This window comes from Coregonus lavaretus (genome assembly GCF_964263955.1).
Source record: "Coregonus lavaretus genome assembly, contig: HAP1_SCAFFOLD_728, whole genome shotgun sequence".
Classification (NCBI taxonomy): Eukaryota; Metazoa; Chordata; class Actinopteri; order Salmoniformes; family Salmonidae; genus Coregonus; species Coregonus lavaretus.
This window is the reverse complement of record NW_028160568.1, coordinates 183,848-203,325: the sequence shown is the minus strand read 5'-3', so window position 1 is coordinate 203,325 and position 19,478 is coordinate 183,848. Positions and strand designations below refer to the sequence as shown.

General features: G+C 45.7%; 1 protein-coding gene across 1 annotated transcript in view; it reads right to left on the bottom strand.

Moving 5' to 3' along the window:
* Positions 1-1,239: 1,239 nt before the first annotated feature.
* The window catches only part of LOC311121666 (beta-mannosidase-like), a 51,807-nt gene continuing 33,568 nt past the window's right edge, over positions 1,240-19,478 (bottom strand). Inside the window, exons 12-17 of the mRNA XM_084196125.1 lie at positions 15,647-15,865; positions 15,389-15,553; positions 13,484-13,628; positions 7,762-7,904; positions 3,279-3,542; positions 1,240-2,840 (exon numbers count right to left, since the gene is read on the bottom strand). Coding sequence (XP_084052251.1) covers positions 2,613-2,840; positions 3,279-3,542; positions 7,762-7,904; positions 13,484-13,628; positions 15,389-15,553; positions 15,647-15,865 — 1,164 coding nt within the window. The 3' untranslated portion in view covers positions 1,240-2,612. The remainder of the gene's footprint in view (positions 2,841-3,278; positions 3,543-7,761; positions 7,905-13,483; positions 13,629-15,388; positions 15,554-15,646; positions 15,866-19,478) is intronic.

The following is a 19,478-nucleotide window of genomic DNA, read 5'->3' as shown; positions in this document are numbered from 1 at the left end:
TACATTATTTACCTTCAGAGGTGAATGTACCAAACCAGTTGCCGTTATAAAAGTGTTGTGTTGTTGTGCACTCTCCTCAAACAATAGCATGGTATTTTTTCACTGTAATAGCTACTGTAAATTGGACAGTGCAGTTAGATTAACAATCATTTAAGCTTTCTGACAATATAAGACATGTCTATGTCCTGGAAAGTTGGCTGTTGTTTACAATGCCATTCTAGTCACATATCGCATATTGAGCAGCAACTGTCCCGAATTCGGGACACTGATCCTGTAGAGGTGACATAGTTCGTCCTGTGATGTTCACTGAATCAATACTAGCGGGGCTATCCTATCAGTAACTGAATCAATACTAGCGGGGCTATCCTATCAGTAACTGAATCAATACTAGCAGGGCTATCCTATCAGTAACTGAATCAATACTAGCGGGGCTATCCTATCAGTAACTGAATCAATACTAGCGGGGCTATCCTATCAGTAACTGAATCAATACTAGCGGGGCTATCCTATCAGTAACTGAATCAATACTAGCGGGGCTATCCTATCAGTAACTGAATCAATACTAGCGGGGCTATCCTATCAGTAACTGAATCAATACTAGCGGGGCTATCCTATCAGTAACTGAATCAATACTAGCAGGGCTATCCTATCAGTAACTGAATCAATACTAGCGGGGCTATCCTATCGGTAACTGAATCAATACTAGCGGGGCTATCCTATCAGTAACTGAATCAATACTAGCGGGGCTATCCTATCAGCAGTTGCAGTGATCAGAAAGCCCTCTAGCGGTTAAAAGATCACCTCGGGGGAGACCAATATGGAGGTGACCGTTCTGACTGACCACACACTTGCCTGGCAAATTGCAACATGTTCAATTACAGAATGAAAACATTTAGTAGAGGATTAAATGGGAATAAATTGATAGCCCCCATATGACAACACATGGAACAATGGTAAAATGGACTGTTACTTCAATCCCAGTTTTAGAACGTGTAGTTTTGGGTAGCGGGGACAGTGAAGACAAAGTGAAATATGAAGGGTACTTTGGTAATTTATTCCCACTGGCTCCTTGTGGATATCACTTAATGGTATTCCAATTTACTGTAGGCTCCTAAACCCAATGGCCTACAGTAGTTAGATAGTTAATTAGTGTATGTAAAGCCTTACCAACAACATTGGACTTTCATTGTAGTCTGAAATCGACAAATCTAAATTATAGCAAAATACAAACATACAAAATATATCTCCATTTACTTTATTATTGCAAATTCCTTCAATGATATCTTATTTACAACAAATCTCACACACAACATTGTCCATCCACCGTCTGAGAGTGTTGGGGTTTCTCGTGTCTCAGTACTCATCTCTGAGGGAGGTTAGGGAGAGGGTTTCAGTCAGGGCAAAAAAAAACAAAAAAAAAGATTGGTAGCACTGGTTTTCCCTACTTAAAAAAATTAGGCGCACCACATGAAATTTAGGAGCACCAGAAAATTAGATTTTCTTAATTGATTAAGTTCCAGGCAAGGCGTGGCTGACCCATGGGGCGGCGCACAATTGGCCCAGCGTCGTCCAGGGTAGGGGAGGGAATGGCCGTCAGGGATGTAGCTCAGTTGGTAGAGCATGGCATTTGCAACGCCAGGGTTGTGGGTTCGATTCCAGTATAAAAAATAAAAATGTATGCACTCACTAACTGTAAGTCGCTCTGGATAAGAGCGTCTGCTAAATGACTAAAATGTAAATGTAAATGTTAACGTGACCACACCACAGAGCAGGGTACAGACGTAGGGTACTCCCGGTACTCCCGTTACTCCCATGTAATTAGCCTAACTTTTGGCGCCATCTTCAGCAAACTACTGACACTTTTTTGTCATTTCAATAAAGGTTTTCAGCAGCCTCACGTGTCATTAACATATTTGGCTGTCACAACAACAAATGATTTGCATGATTCTTATTCTCAGTACTCATCTCAGAGGTTAGGGAGAGGGTCTTAGTACTCATCTCAGAGGTTAGGGAGAGGTCTCAGTACTCATCTCAGAGGTTAGGGAGAGGGTCTCAGTACTCATCTCAGAGGTTAGGGAGAGGTCTCAGTACTCATCTCAGAGGTTAGGGAGAGGGTCTCAGTACTCATCTCAGAGGTTAGGGAGAGGGTCTCAGTACTCATCTCAGAGGTTAGGGAGAGGTCTCAGTACTCATCTCAGAGGTTAGGGAGAGGGTCTCAGTACTCATCTCAGAGGTTAGGGAGAGGGTCTCAGTACTCATCTCAGAGGTTAGGGAGAGGGTCCCAGTACTCATCTCAGAGGTTAGGGAGAGGGTCTCAGTACTCATCTCAGAGGTTAGGGAGAGGTCTCAGTACTCATCTCAGAGGTTAGGGAGAGGGTCCCAGTACTCATCTCAGAGGTTAGGGAGAGGTCTCAGTACTCATCTCTGAGAGGTTATAGAGAGGGTCTCAGTACTCATCTCAGAGAGGTTATAGAGAGGGTCTGGGTTAACTCCTGGGTACTGGGTAGTGGTTCAGTAAGTACGTCCCAAACTGCACCCTATTCCCTATATAGTACACAACCCATAGGGATCTGGTCAAAAGTAGTGCACTACGTTGGGTATAGGATGCCATGTCAGTACACATCTCTCAATGACGTAACAGTCAGAGCCTTGGCTAGCTGCTGGGTACTGGTCAGACCCCAGGGGTTAAAGGTCACTGTTCTGTTCCTGGTGACCATGAGGAACCCGTTGGTGCCGAATCGTCCTGGGACGTCCCCCACATCCAGCCATACGAAGGCTGCTACGGCGGAGGACTGCAGGGTCACGGTGTATTCTCCCACCTCGTCCTGCTGCACCTTGGCCTGAGAGGAGAGAGAGAGAGAGGGGTCACTACGGTAGTCATGCTGCCATCCAGAGAGACGGGCTGAAAACGGAGCACTCCTGGTCCATTCCTATCAATAACATATTCGTGATGTGTTATAGGCACGTTTATAACACCCTATGAACTATGCGTAATGTATTATAAACGCACAACCAATAACAAGCTGTGTATTAACCCAGACTACCATAAGAGTGTATACATTAGTCATGCTGCCATCCAGAGAGACGGGGGGGACGGGCACTCCTTATCTATCCAATAACAATCTGTATATTAACCCCAACTGCCCTATAGGAGATCCAGCGGACAAATATGATTGATGTGACGTAATTAGAACCAGAACTAACGAAGATGCTGCAGTCAGTTGTGATGATGTCATTGTGCTGCTGGAGAGTGTGTCCTTCCTATTGGTTCATCTTACAGTGATGTTGGGTCTCAGCATCCCCTGGGCCTTTTTGGGTGAGCTGAGGAAGAGGTGGTTGATGGGACCTTGCTGGCCGTTGACATCCTCAAGGTGAAAGGTCAGGAGACAGGTGAGGCGGGTACAGCTCCCACCCCCACACCCCGCCAGCAGGGCTGTGATTGGCTGTTTGTGGATGACCTCAGCACTTCCTCCTTCCACCAGCACCTGTCCGGAAGCCACAGTGCACACAGGATCCAGACTGCTCCACTCATACACCGAAACCTGATAACAAGATAAATCAGTCTACAATCACTACTCTGTCACCGATGGTGTTTTTATTTATTAGGGATCCCCATTAGCGGTTGCCAAGGCAGCAGCTACTCTTCCTGGGGTTTATTAGGGATCCCCATTAGCGGTTGCCAAGGCAGCAGCTACTCTTCCTGGGGTCCAACCCCAATTTACATACAATAAAACAATCCATAACACAACACCTTATTACATACTACTCTACCATAACATATTTACAATACAACATCAATAATACAGCAAAATAACAATATTAAAATGTGTGTGTGTAGAGTGCGTGTGTTAGCATGTGTTTGCGAATGCTGTGTGTGTGCCTGTGTGTGTGTGTGTGTGTGCCTGTGTGTGTGTGTGTGTGTGTGTGTGTGTGTGTGTGTGTGTGTGTGTTTCTTCACAGTCCGCGCTGTTCCATAAAGTGTTGTTTATGTAGTCATGGCTCTATGTAGCATTGTGTGTTTCCCGTAGTCTGTTCTGGACTGTGAAGAGACCTCTGGTGGCATGTCTTGTGGGGTATGCATGGATGTCCGAGCAGTGTGCTAGTAATTTAAACAGACAGCTCGGTGCATTCAGCTGGTCAACACCTCTTACAAAAACAAGTAGTGATGAAGTCAATCTCTCCTCCACTTTGAGCCAGGAGAGACTGACATGCATATCATTAATGTTGGCTCTCCGTGTACTTTTAAGGGCCAGCCGTGCTGCCCTGTTCTGAGCCAATTGCAATTTTCCCAAGTCCCTCTTTGTGGTACCTGACCACAAGACTGAACAGTAGTCCAGGTGTGACAAAACTAGGGCCTGTAGGACCTGCCTTGTTGATAGTGTTGTTAAGAAGGCAGAGCAACGCTTTATTATGGACAGACTTCTCCCCATCTTAGCTACTGTTGTATCAATATGTTTTGACCATGACAGTTTACAATCCAGGGTTACTCAAAGCAGTTTAGTCACCTCACCTTGCTCAATTTCCACATTATTCATTACAATATGTAGTTGAGGTTTAGGGTTTAGTGAATGATTTGACCCAAATACAATACTTTTAGTTTTTGAAATATTTAGGTTGAACTTATTCCTTGCCACCCATTCTGAAACTAACTGCAGCTCTTTGTTAAGTGTTGCAGTCATTTCAGTCACTGTAGTAGCTGACGTGTATAGTGTTGAGTCATCCGCATACATAGACACACTGGCTTTACTCAAAGCTTTACTCAAAGCCAGTGGCATGTCGTTAGTAAAGATTGAAAAAAGTAATGGGCCTAGACAGCTGCCCTGGGGAATTCCTGATTCTACCTGGATTATGTTGGAGAGGCTTCCATTAAAGAACACCCTCTGTGTTCTGTTAGACAGGTAACTCTTTATCCACATTATAGCAGAGGGTGTAAAGCCATAACACATACGTTTTTCCAGCAGCAGACTATTGGATTAGAGTTATCCACTTTGCCTGCCTGAGGACTACGGAGGAAAAGAGTTATCCACTTCGCCTGCCTGGGGACTACGGAGGAAAATAGTTATCCACTTCGCCTGCCTGGGGACTGGTTCTAAAGGGCAGTAGTGAAGTACTTACATAAATACAGTCAGGTCCATAATTATTGACACCCTTGATAAAGACGAGAAAGAAGAGTGTATAAAATAAATACAAATACTGAACTTTATTGTAAAAAGAATTACAAGTATTTTATTTTATACTAATACAATTGCTCAGAGAAAGAGATTTTGTTTAACAAGTAATAAAAACATTTTTAAGATAGGGGTCAATATTATTGGCACCCTTGTTTTCAATATTCTAGCACCCTCCCCTTGCTAGGATAACGACACTGAGCCTTTTTCTATAATGCCTGATGAGATTGGAGAACACATAGGGAGGGATCTTAGACCATTCCTCCAATCAGAATATTTTCTGATCCTTGATATCCTTCGTCTGCACTTATGGACTGCCCTCTTCAATTCAAACCAGAGGTTTTCAATTGGGTTCAAGTCTGGAGACTGAGATGGCCATTGCCAAATGTTGATTTTGTGGTCAATAAACCATTGATTTGTGGATTTTGATGTGTGCTTGGGGTTATTATCTTGCTGGAAGATCCACTTGGAAGTGTCAGCATCCTGGCGGAGGCATCCAGGTTGTTGGCTAAAATGTCCAAGTACCTGGAATATTTCATGACCTTAAAAAGGGCCTCAGGACCAGTGGAACCAACATAGCCCCATAAAATCGAAGATGAACCATTTTGCTTTCAACCTGTCCTGTAGCCCTTGTTAAGGTCAATGGCATCATGAACTTTACCAAGTACCAGCATATATTTGCCAAAAACCTTTTTGCCTCTGCCAGGAGGCTGATATCCCCAAACACACATCAAAATCCACGAAGAAATTGTTAATTGACCACAAAATAAACATTTTGCAATGGCCACCTCAATCTTCGGACATGAACCCCATTGAAAACATGTTGTTTTAATTGAAGAGGGCAGTCCATAAGCGCAGACAAAGGATATCAAGGATCTGGAATGATTCTGAATGGAGGAATGGTCTAAGATCCCTCCCAATGTGTTCTCCAATCTCATAAAACAGGGGGGTGTACTGAAATTAGGGTTACCAATAATCTTGACTCCTATCTTTTTGTAGATTTTTTTTATATTACTTGAAGCACCTTTGGCAGCGATTACAGTCTCGAATCTTCTTGGGTATGACGCTACAAGCTTGGCACACCAGCATTTGTGGAGTTTCTCCCATTCTTCTCTGCAGATCCTCTCAATCTCTGTCAGGTTGGATGGGGAGCGTCGCTGCACAGCTATTTTCAGGTCTCTCCAGAAATGTTCGATCAGGTTCAAGTCTGGGCTCTGGCTGGGCCACTCAAGGACATTCAGAGACTTGTCCCGAAGCCACTCCTGCGTTGTCTTGGCTGTGTGCTTAGGGTCGTTGTCCTGTTAGAAGGTGAACCTTCGCCCCAGTCTGAGGTCCTGAGCGCTCTAGAACAGGTTTTAATCAAGGATCTCTCTGTACTTTGCTCCGTTCATCTTTCCCTCGATCCTGACTAGTCTCCCAGTCTCTGCCGCTGAAAAACATCCCCACAGCATGATGCTGCCACCACCATACTTCACCGTAGGGATGGTGCCAGGTTTCCTCCATACGTGACGCTTGGCATTCAGGCCAAAGAGTTCAATCTTGGTTTCATCAGACCAGAGAATCTTGTTTCTCATGGTCTGAGAGTCTTTAGGTGCATTTTAGCAAACTCCAAGCGGGCTGTCATGTGCCTTTTACTGAAGAGTGGCTTCTGTCTGGCCACTCTACCATAAAGGCCTGATTGGTGGAATGCTGCAGAGATGGTTGTCCTTCTGGAAGGTTCTCCCATCTCCACAGAGGAACTCTACAGCTCTGTCAGTGACCATCGGGTTCTTGGTCATCTCCCTGACCAAGGCCCTTCTCCCCTAATTGCTCAGTTTGGCCGGGAGGCCAGCTCTAGGAAGAGTCTTGGTGGTTCCAAACTTTTTCCATTTAAGAATGATGGAGGCCACTGTGTTCTTGGGGACCTTCAATGCTGCAGACATGTTTTGGTACCCTTCCCCAGATCTGTGTCTCGACACAATCCTGTCTCGGAGCTCTACGGACAAGTCCTTCAACCTCATGGCTTGGTTTTTGCTCTAACATGCACTGTCAACTGTGGGACCTTATATAGACAGGTGTGTGCCTTTCCAAATCATGTCCAATCAAATGAATTTACCACAGGTGGACTCCAATCAAGTTGTAGAAACATCTCAAGGATGATCAATGGAAACAGGATGTACCTGAGCTAAATTTCGAGTCTCACAGCAAAGGGTCTGAATACTTATGTAAATTAGGTATTTCTGTTTTGTATTGTTAATAAATTAGCAACATTTTCAAGAAATCTGTTTTCGCTTTGTCATCATGGGGTATTGTGTGTAGATTGATGAGGAAAAAAATTAATTTAATCCATTTTAGAATAAGGCTGTAACGTAACAAATGTGGAAAAAGTCAAGGGGTCTGAATACTTTCCGAATGCACTGTAGATCAATATTTGTATAATTTATTTTATACAGTATTTTTTGCTAATCTTTATCAAGATAATTATGGATCTGTCTGCATCAATAGGTTAATAAACAGACATGTTTCTGTGTTCTGTGTTTTTAATGTGTGGACTCAATGTGGTATTGAGAAACAGTTATTTTATGGGTTAAAAATGGCGAGAGGGTCAACGTACCACAGTCCTGAGGTGAAGGTCGTGGCTCAGGTCAGACACAGCATAGACCACCAGACTACCCTGGTCCTCGAAGCCCACCGGCAGCACAGGGGAGAAGAAGTCCTGGGCAAAGTAATGCAGCATCTTCCACTTCCCACCAAACTCTGCAGACGAAGAAGAAGAACAGTGAAGCGCAGGATCTGAACCCTGGTCTCCCATGGGAGAAACCAACGTCTTGACCGTGAGACCAAAAGGCAATTTCCCCTTCCGCCGAGGGTGACTGATTTTGAAGTCGCAGGCATGAGCCGGACTCACCTCTGCTTCAGAGGCACTGTATGATATGAAGCCTCCTGTAGCTCAGTTGGTAGAACATGGCGCTTGTAACGCCAGGGGTGTGGGTTCGATTCCCACGGGGGGCCAGTATGAAAAATGTATGCACTCACTAACTGTAAGTCGCTCTGGATAAGAGCGTCTGCTAAATGACTAAAATGTAACACATTAGAGGCTGCTGCTGCCTATTGAAATCACTGGCCACTTTAAGAAATGGAACACTAGTCACTTTAATAATGTTTCCATATCTTGCACTACTCATCTCATATGTATATACTGCATTCTATTCTATAATATTCTACTGTATCTTAGTCCATGCCGCTCTGACATTGCTTGTCCATATACAGTGGGGGAAAAAAGTATTTAGTCAGCCACCAATTGTGCAAGTTCTCCCACTTAAAAAGATGAGAGAGGCCTGTAATGTTCATCATAGGTACACGTCAACTATGACAGACAAAATGAGATTTTTTTTTCCTGAAAATCACATTGTAGGATTTTGAATACATTTATTTGCAAATTATGGTGGAAAATAAGTATTTGGTCAATAACAAAAGTTTCTCAATACTTTGTTATATACCCTTTGTTGGCAATGACACAGATCAAACATTTTCTGTAAGTCTTCACAATGTTTTCACACACTGTTGCTGGTATTTTGGCACCATTCCTCCATGCAGATCTCCTCTAGAGCAGTGATGTTTTGGGGCTGTCGCTGGGCAACACGGACTTTCAACTCCCTCCAAAGATTTTCTATGGGGTTGAGATCTAGAGACTGGCTAGGCCACTCCTGGACCTTGAAATGCTTCTTACGAAGCCACTCCTTCGTTGCCCGGGCGGTGTGTTTGGGATCATTGTCATGCTGAAAGACCCAGCCACGTTTCATCTTCAATGCCCTTGCTGATGGAAGGAGGTTTTCACTCAAAATCTCACGATACATGGCCCCATTCATTCTTTCCTTTACACGGATCAGTCGTCCTGGTCCCTTTGCAGAAAAACAGCCCCAAAGCATGATGTTTCCACCCCCATGCTTCACAGTAGGTATGGTGTTCTTTGGATGCAACTCAGCATTCTTTGTCCTCTAAACACGACGAGTTGAGTTTTTACCAAAAAGTTCTATTTTGGTTTCATCTGACCATATGACATTCTCCCAATCCTCTTCTGGATCATCCAAATGCACTCTAGCAAACTTCAGACGGGCCTGGACATGTACTGGCTTAAGCAGGGGGACACGTCTGGCACTGCAGGATTTGAGTCCCTGGCGGCGTAGTGTGTTACTGATGGTAGGCTTTGTTAGTTTGGTCCCAGCTCTCTGCAGGTCATTCACTAGGTCCCCCCGTGTGGTTCTGGGATTTTTGCTCACCGTTCTTGTGATCATTTTGACCCCACGGGGTGAGATCTTGCGTGGAGCCCCAGATCGAGGGAGATTATCAGTGGTCTTGTATGTCTTCCATTTCCTAATAATTGCTCCCACAGTTGATTTCTTCAAACCAAGCTGCTTACCTATTGCAGATTCAGTCTTCCCAGCCTGGTGCAGGTCTACAATTTTGTTTCTGGTGTCCTTTGACAGCTCTTTGGTCTTGGCCATAGTGGAGTTTGGAGTGTGACTGTTTGAGGTTGTGGACAGGTGTCTTTTATACTGATAACAAGTTCAAACAGGTGCCATTAATACAGGTAACGAGTGGAGGACAGAGGAGCCTCTTAAAGAAGAAGTTACAGGTCTGTGAGAGCCAGAAATCTTGCTTGTTTGTAGGTGACCAAATACTTATTTTCCACCATAATTTGCAAATAAATTCATTACAAATCCTACAATGTGATTTTCTGGAAAAAAAAATCTCAATTTCTCTGTCATAGTTGACGTGTACCTATGATGAAAATTACAGGCCTCTCTCATCTTTTTAAGTGGGAGAACTTGCACAATTGGTGGCTGACTAAATACTTTTTTCCCCCACTGTATCACCGCCTGGTACGGCAACTGCACCCCCCGCAACCGCAGGGCTCTCCAGAGGGTGGTGCGGTCTGCCCAACGCATCACCGGGGGCACACTGCCTGCCCTCCAGGACACTTACAGCACCCGATGTCACAGGAAGGCCAAAAAGATCATCAAGGACATCAACCACCAAAGCCACGGCCTGTTAACCCCGCTATCATCCAGAAGGCGAGGTCAGTACAGGTGCATCAAAGCTGGGACCGAGAGACTGAAAAATAGCTTCTATCTCAAGGCCATCAGACTGTTAAATATCCATCACTAGCCGGCTACCACCCGGTTACTCAACCCTGCACCTTACATAGACATGGAATCACTGGCCACTTTAATAATGGAACACTAGTCACTTTAATAATGTTTACATACTACTCATTTCATTTGTATATACTGTATTCTAATCAATGCCACTCGGACATTGCTCGTCCTAATATTTATATATTTCTTCATTCCATTATTTTACTTTTAGATAATCAAATCACATTTTATTTGTCACATGTACCGAATACAACAGTTGCAGACCTTACCATGAAATGCTTACTTACAAGTCCTTAACCAACAATGCAGTTCAAGAAATAGAGTTAAGAAAATATTTACTAAATAAACTAAAGTAAAAAAAAATAATTAAACCAAAAAGTAACACAAGAAAATTACATAACAATAACGAGGCTATATACAGGGGGTACCGGTACCGAGTCAATGTGCGGGGGTAATTTGTAAAGTGACTATGCAAATAGTCCGGGTGGCCATTTGATGAATTGTTCAGCAGTCTTATGGCTTGGGGGTAGAAGCTGTTAAGGAGCATTTTGGTCCTAGACTTGGCACCCCGGTACCGCTTGCTGCGCGGCAGCAGAGAGAACAGTCTGACTAGGGTGGCTGGAGACCTCCTCTGACACTGCCTAGTATATATAGTGGGGAGAACAAGTATTTGATACACTGCCGATTTTTGCAGGTTTTCCTACTTACAAAGCATGTAGAGGTCTGTAATTTTTATCATAGGTACACTTCAACTGTGAGAGACGGAATCTAAAACAAAAAATCCAGAAAATCACATTGTATGATTTTTAAGTAATTAATTTGCATTTTATTGCATGACATAAGTATTTAATCACCTACCAACCAGTAAGAATTCCGGCTCTCACAGACCTGTTAGTTTTTCTTTAAGAAGCCCTCCTGTTCTCCACCCATTACCTGTATTAACTGCACCTGTTTGAACTCGTTACCTGTATAAAAGACACCTGTCCACACACTCAATCAAACAGACTCCAACCTCTCCACAATGGCCAAGACCAGAGAGCTGTGTAAGGACATCAGGGATACAATTGTAGACCTGCACAAGGCTGGGATGGGCTACAGGACAATAGGCAAGCAGCTTGGTGAGAAGGCAACAACTGTTGGCGCAATTATTAGAAAATGGAAGAAGTTCAAGATGACGGTCAATCACTCTCGGTCTGGGGCTCCATGCAAGATCTCACCTCGTGGGGCATCAATGATCATAAGGAAGGTGAGGGATCAGCCCAGAACTACACGGCAGGACCTGGTCAATGACCTGAAGAGAGCTGGGACCACAGTCTCAAAGAAAACCATTAGTAACACACTACGCCGTCATGGAATAAAATCCTGCAGCGCACGCAAGGTCCCCCTGCTCAAGCCAGCGCATGTCCAGGCCCGTCTGAAGTTTGCCAATGACCATCTGGATGATCCAGAGGAGGAATGGGAGAAGGTCATGTGGTCTGATGAGACAAAAATAGAGCTTTTTGGTCTAAACTCCACTCGCCGTGTTTGGAGGAAGAAGAAGGATGAGTACAACCCCAAGAACACCATCCCAACCGTGAAGCATGGAGGTGGAAACATCATTCTTTGAGGATGCTTTTCTGCAAAGGGGACAGGACGACTGCACCGTATTGAGGGGAGGATGGATGGGGCCATGTATCGCGAGATCTTGGCCAACAACCTCCTTCCCTCAGTAAGAGCATTGAAGATGGGTCGTGGCTGGGTCTTCCAGCATGACAACGACCCGAAACACACAGCCAGGGCAACTAAGGAGTGGCTCCGTAAGAAGCATCTCAAGGTCCTGGAGTGGCCTAGCCAGTCTCCAGACCTGAACCCAATAAAACATCTTTGGAGGGAGCTGAAAGTCCGTATTGCCCAGCGACAGACCCGAAACCTGAAGGATCTGGAGAAGGTCTGTATGGAGGAGTGGGCCAAAATCCCTGCTGCAGTGTGTGCAAACCTGGTCAAGACCTACAGGAAACGTATGATCTCTGTAATTGCAAACAAAGGTTTCTGTACCAAATATTAAGTTCTGCTTTTCTGATGTATCAAATACTTATGTCATGCAATAAAATGCAAATTAATTACTTAAAAATCATACAATCTGATTTTCCGGATTTTTGTTTTAGATTCCGTCTCTCACAGTTGAAGTGTACCTATGATACAAATTACAGACCTCTACATGCTTTGTAAGTAGTAAAAACCCGCAAAATCGGCAGTTTATCAAATACTTGTTCTCCCCACTGTAGGTCTTGGATGGCAGGAAGCTTGGCCCCAGTGATGTACTGGGCCGTACGCACTACCCTCTGTAGTGCCTTGCGGTCGGAGGCCAAGCAGTTGCCATACCAGGCGGTGATGCAACCAGTCAGGATGCTCTCGATGGTGCAGCTGTAGAACCTTTTGAGGATCTGAGGACCCATGCCAAATCTTTTTAGTCTCCTGAGGGGGTAAAGGTGTTGTCGTGCCCTCTTCACGACTGTCTTGGTGTGTTTGGACCATGATAGTTCGTTGGTGATGTGGACACCACGGAACTTGAAACTCTCGACCCATTTTAACATTTGTGTTTATTGGTGTGAATTGTTAGATATTACTGCACTGTTGGAGCTAGGAACACAAGCTTTTTCGCTACACCCGCAATAACATCTGCTAAACATGTTTTTAACATTTTAAAGTATTTTATTTTAACGGACACTTCAGACAAAAGGCAACATGGGACATAATCATGCAGATGTGTAATGTGTAAATGCCCTCCAGTACATGCAGATGTGTAATGTGTAAATGCCCTCCAGTACATGCAGATGTGTGATGTGTAAATGCCCTCCAGTACATGCAGATGTGTAATGTGTAAATGCCCTCCAGTACATGCAGATGTGTAATGTGTAAATGCCCTCCAGTACATGCAGATGTGTAATGTGTAAATGCCCTCCAGTACATGCAGATGTGTAATGTGTAAATGCCCTCCAGTACATGCAGATGTGTAATGTGTAAATGCCCTCCAGTACATGCAGATGTATGATGTGTAAATGCCCTCCAGTACATGCAGATGTGTAATGTGTAAATGCCCTCCAGTACATGCAGATGTGTAATGTGTAAATGCCCTCCAGTACATGCAGATGTGTAATGTGTAAATGCCCTCCAGTAACACACAGTAACAGTACCTACCTATAGAGGACCAGGAAGGGCCCTGCCAGATATCATTGAGTTGCCAATAGAGAGCTCCCATGGTGTGACCTTTGCCCTCGATGACCTCACTCTGGCTGCGGCGGTAGAACTCTGTCTGGGCCTTAACACACTGGGCCTGCATGACCTGGAGGAAGACCAGTCATAGTGAACCCTGAGACAGATGGCTGTAGGCTCCTATGGAGTCGCTATATATATATATATATATATATATATGTGTGTGTCAAGGCAAAGTGAACACACGCTCTGATCTCTGGCTGTGGTGTAAAGCGTCTGGTGTACCTGTGTAATGTACAGTGCCTTCAGAAAGTATTCATACCCCTTGACTTATTCCCCTTGACTTATTCCACATGTTGTGGTGTTCAGCCTGAATTCAAAATGGATTAAAAATAAATTAAATTAAATGTGTCACCCATCTACATACAATACACCTTAATGACAAAGTGAAAACATGTTTTTAGAAATGTTTGCACATTTATTGAAAATGAAATACAGAAATATCTAATTTACATAAGTATTCACGCCTCAGAAAATGTTAGAATCACCTTTGGCAGCGATTGCAGCTGTGAGTCTTTCTGGGTAAGTCTCTAAGAGCTTTCCACTCCTGGATTGTTCAACATTTGCCCTTTATTCTTTTAAAGATTCTTCAAGCTCTGTCAAATTGGTTGTTGATCGTTGTTAGACAACCATTTTCAAGTCTTGCCATAGATTTTCAAGTAGATTAAATAAAAACTAACTTGGCCACTGTTTTAGGTTATTGTCCTGATGAAAGGTCAATTAATCTCCCAGTGTCTGGTGGAAAGCAGATTTACCAGGCTTTTCTATAGGATTTTGCCTGTGCTTAGCTCCAATCCATTTCTTTCTTATCCTGAAAAACGATTACAAGCATACACATAACATGATGCAGCCACCACTATGCCTGAACAGCTAATCAAATGGCTACCCGGGCTATTTGCATTGTATTTTTCTTGAAACTGCATTGTTGGTTAAGGGCTGTAAGTAAGCATTTCACTGTAAGGTGTACACCTGTTGTATTCGGCACATGTGACAAATAAAATGTGATTTGATTGGAAATATGGAGAGCGGTACTCAGTGGTGTTGTATTGAATTTGTCCCAAACATAACACTTTGTATTCGGGACAAAAAGTGAATTGCTTTGCCACATTTTTTGTAGTATTACTTTAGTGCCTTGTTGCAAACAGGATGCATGTTTTGGAATATTTTTATTCTGTACAGGCTTCCTTCTTTTCAATCTGTCAATTATGCTAGTATTGTGGAGTAACTACAATGTTGTTGAGCCATCCTCAGTTTTCTCCTTTCACAGCCATTAAACTCTGTAACTGTTTTTAAGTCACCATTGGCCTCGTGGTGAAATCCCTGAACGGTTTCCTTCCTCTCGGGCAACTGAGTTAGGAAAGGACGCCTGTATCTTTGTAGTGACTGGGTGTATTGATACACCATCCCAAGTGTAATTAATAACTTCACCATTCTTAAAGGGATATTCAATGCCCTTCTTTGCGAGGCATTGGAAAACCTCCCTGGTCGAATCCGTGTTTGATATTCACTGCTTGACTGAGGGACCTTACAGATAAGTGTATGTGTGGGGTACAGAGATGAGGTAGTCATTCAAAAATCATGTTAAACAATCCATGCAACTTATTATGTGACTTGTTAAGCACATTTTTACTCCTGAACATATTTAGGCTTGCCATAACAATTAATTTGTAAACATTTCGAAAAAAAAAACATAATTCCTTTGACATTATGGGATATGGTGTGTAGGCCAGTCACCAAAAATCTCAATTTAATCACTTTTAAATTCAGGCTGTAACACAACAAAATGTGGAAAAAGTCTCACAGGGGTGTGAATCCTTTCTGAAGGGGTACCTGTGTGATGTAAAGCGTGTCTCTGTATCTCTTCAGTGGATCTGCCGAGGCTGGGAGCTGGTAGTGTAGCCCAGCCTGCTGGAGCATCTGCTGGTTGCCAGTTTGGTGGTGCTGACGGTGAGAAGAGAAGTGACTCCCATAGCTCCAGTCTTCTGACACAGACACCTGAGGGCAGAGAAAATCTAAAATCACTGGATGACGTGAAGGTAGTACAATACAGGAATTGAAATGTGGCCATCCCCAACCTTGGTACAGTACCTTCTGTAAGGTGGAGAAGGAGGGCCAGGACTGGAAGCCGTACTCTGAGGCGAAGCGGGTGCGTGGCATGGCCGTCCAGTCCCAGCAGTCACGGCTGTAGCTGTAGTAGTGGGTGTCTCCGTAGTGCAGGTCGTAGGGGTCGTGGGCCACCCAACCCTCCCGCTGAGACTCTGCTCCGTTTGTGGGACTGGAGACCAGGAACGGGCGACTACCGTCCTCCTGAGGGCGAGAAGGTGATACCCTGAAGCAGCGTTTTTCCCAAAACTAGGGGATTTGAAAATGGGGTCGTGAGAGAAACAGAACCGGGGTTACGTCAGGTAACCTCCAGTAGACGCTAGATGAGGTTGTCATCTTCTGTTTCCCTCTACAATGCCCACAAGCCACACAGGATTCATTACAACAGAGTGGACAAGCCCAGGCACTAAATCAAAAGGCACTAAATCAGACAATGTTGGTGAGCGCAGGGTTCAGTCTGGTTCAACCAGGCTAGGGAGGGATAGGGTTCAACCAGGCTAGGGAGGGATAGGGTTCAACGAGGCTAGGGAGGGATATGGTTCAACCAGGCTAGGGAGGGATATGGTTCAACCAGGCTAGGGAGGGATAGGGTTCAACCAGGCTAGGGAGGGATAGGGTTCAACCAGGCTAGGGAGGGATAGGGTTCAACCAGGCTAGGGAGGGATAGGGTTCAACCAGGCTAGGGAGGGATAGGGTTCAACCAGGCTAGGGAGGGATAGGGTTCAACCAGGCTAGGGAGGGATAGGGTTCAACCAGGCTAGGGAGGGATAGGGTTCAACCAGGCTAGGGAGGGATATGGTTCAACCAGGCTAGGGAGGGATAGGGTTCAACCAGGCTAGGGAGGGATAGGGTTCAACCAGGCTAGGGAGGGATATGGTTCAACCAGGCTAGGGAGGGATAGGGTTCAGTCTGGTTCAACCAGGCTAGGGAGGGATAGGGTTCAACCAGGCTAGGGAGGGATAGGGTTCAACCAGGCTAGGGAGGGATATGGTTCAACCAGGCTAGGGAGGGATAGGGTTCAGTCCGGTTCAACCAGGCTAGGGAGAGATAGGGTTCAACCAGGCTAGGGAGGGATAGGGTTCAGTCCGGTTCAACCAGGCTAGGGAGGGATAGGGTTCAGTCCGGTTCAACCAGGCTAGGGAGGGATAGGGTTCAACCAGGCTAGGGAGAGATAGGGTTCAGTCCGGTTCAACCAGGCTAGGGAGGGATAGGGTTCAACCAGGCTAGGGAGGGATAGGGTTCAACCAGGCTAGGGAGGGATATGGTTCAACCAGGCTAGGGAGGGATAGGGTTCAGTCTGGTTCAACCAGGCTAGGGAGAGATAGGGTTCAGTCCGGTTCAACCAGGCTAGGGAGGGATAGGGTTCAGTCCGGTTCAACCAGGCTAGGGAGGGATAGGGTTCAACCAGGCTAGGGAGGGATAGGGTTCAACCAGGCTAGGGAGGGATAGGGTTCAACCAGGCTAGGGAGGGATAGGGTTCAGTCCGGTTCAACCAGGCTAGGGAGAGATAGGGTTCAACCAGGCTAGGGAGAGATAGGGTTCAACCAGGCTAGGGAGAGAGGGGCTCCTCCTTCATCCATCCGTTATCAAACTACTGAGTTATGGTACAACGACGTCACTGTATTACATGGCTGGGTCTGAAATGGTACCCTGTTCATTATACAGGACCCTGGTTAAAGGAAGTGTACTATGTAGGGAACAGGACCCTGGTTAAAGGAAGTGTACTATGTAGGGAACAGGACCCTGGTTAAAGGAAGTGTACTATGTAGGGAACAGGACCCTGGTTAAAGGAAGTGTACTATGTAGGGAACAGGACCCTGGTTAAAGGAAGTGTACTATGTAGGGAACAGGACCCTGGTTAAAGGAAGTGTACTATGTAGGGAACAGGGCCCTGGTTAAAGGAAGTGTACTATGTAGGGAACAGGACCCTGGTTAAAGGAAGTGTACTATGTAGGGAACAGGACCCTGGTTAAAGGAAGTGTACTATGTAGGGAACAGGACCCTGGTTAAAGGAAGTGTACTATGTAGGGAACAGGACCCTGGTTAAAGGAAGTGTACTATGTAGGGAACAGGACCTTGGTTAAAGGAAGTGTACTATGTAGGTGATTCTACAGAAGTGGTACAAATTGCAGTCCCACCCCTCAAAAACTATTTTAAAAAACAGTTAAGTCTCCAAATGTAGGACATTTATTTACATAATGATATGTTCTAATTCAATCCAAGGCAATAACAAACATATTGTTAAATTAATCCACTGTAGCACCCAGTCCTTGTTAATACACATGTTTCTATAGAGGTGGCTGGCCCAAACACTGACTCCTAAACTTCATGTTGGAAAATAAAACAAAATCATGATTTTTGATTGTTTTTGAACACTATTATTTCAATAGAACATCTTGAGTTGTTCTATTAATGCATTGCAAGATACTGACATAATTAGTCGTTTTGTTGATTTTAAAACATCTTTCTCTGAAAAATATTGTCCCCACTTTCGATGTCACTACTGAAACACACACTTTAAAAAGACTGTAGAATGAATGTACCTTAAGCCACACCCCTACACATGTCACCAGGTGATGAGATTGCACCCCTCTACCGTACCCTACCACCCCTCTACCGTACCCTACCCTACCACCCCTCTACCGTACCCTACCCTACCCTACCACCCCTCTACCGTACCCTACCCTACCCTACCACCCCTCTACCGTACCCTACCCTACCCTACCACCCCTCTACCGTACCCTACCCTACCGTACCCTACCACCCCTCTACCGTACCCTACCCTACCGTACCCTACCCTACCACCCCTCTACCGTACCCTACCCTACCACCCCTCTACCCTACCCTACCCTACCACCCCTCTACCGTACCCTACCCTACCACCCCTCTACCGTACCCTACCCTACCGTACCCTACCCTACCACCCCTCTACCGTACCCTACCCTACCCTACCACCCCTCTACCCTACCACCCCTCTACCGTACCCTACCCTACCACCCCTCTACCCTACCCTATCCTACCACCCCTCTACCCTACCCTACCACCCCTCTACCGTACCCTACCCTACCACCCCTCTACCGTACCCTACCCTACCACCCCTCTACCGTACCCTACCCTACCCTACCACCCCTCTACCCTACCCTACCCTACCACCCCTCTACCGTACCCTACCCTACCACCCCTCTACCCTACCCTACCCTACCACCCCTCTACCCTACCCTACCCTACCACCCCCCTACCCTACCCTACCCTACCACCCCTCTACCGTACCCTACCCTACCCTACCACCCCTCTACCGTACCCTACCCTACCCTACCACCCCTCTACCCTACCCTACCCTACCACCCCTCTACCCTACCCTACCCTACCCTACCACCCCTCTACCCTACCCTACCCTACCACCCCTCTACCCTACCCTACCCTACCACCCCTCTACCGTACCCTACCCTACCACCCCTCTACCCTACCCTACCCTACCACCCCTCTACCCTACCCTACCCTACCACCCCTCTACCGTACCCTACCCTACCACCCCTCTACCGTACCCTACCCTACCACCCCTCTACCCTACCCTACCCTACCACCCCTCTACCCTACCCTACCCTACCACCCCTCTACCGTACCCTACCCTACCACCCCTCTACCGTACCCTACCCTACCACCCCTCTACCGTACCCTACCCTACCCTACCACCCCTCTACCCTACCCTACCACCCCTCTACCGTACCCTACCCTACCACCCCTCTACCCTACCCTACCCTACCACCCCCCTACCCTACCCTACCCTACCACCCCTCTACCGTACCCTACCCTACCC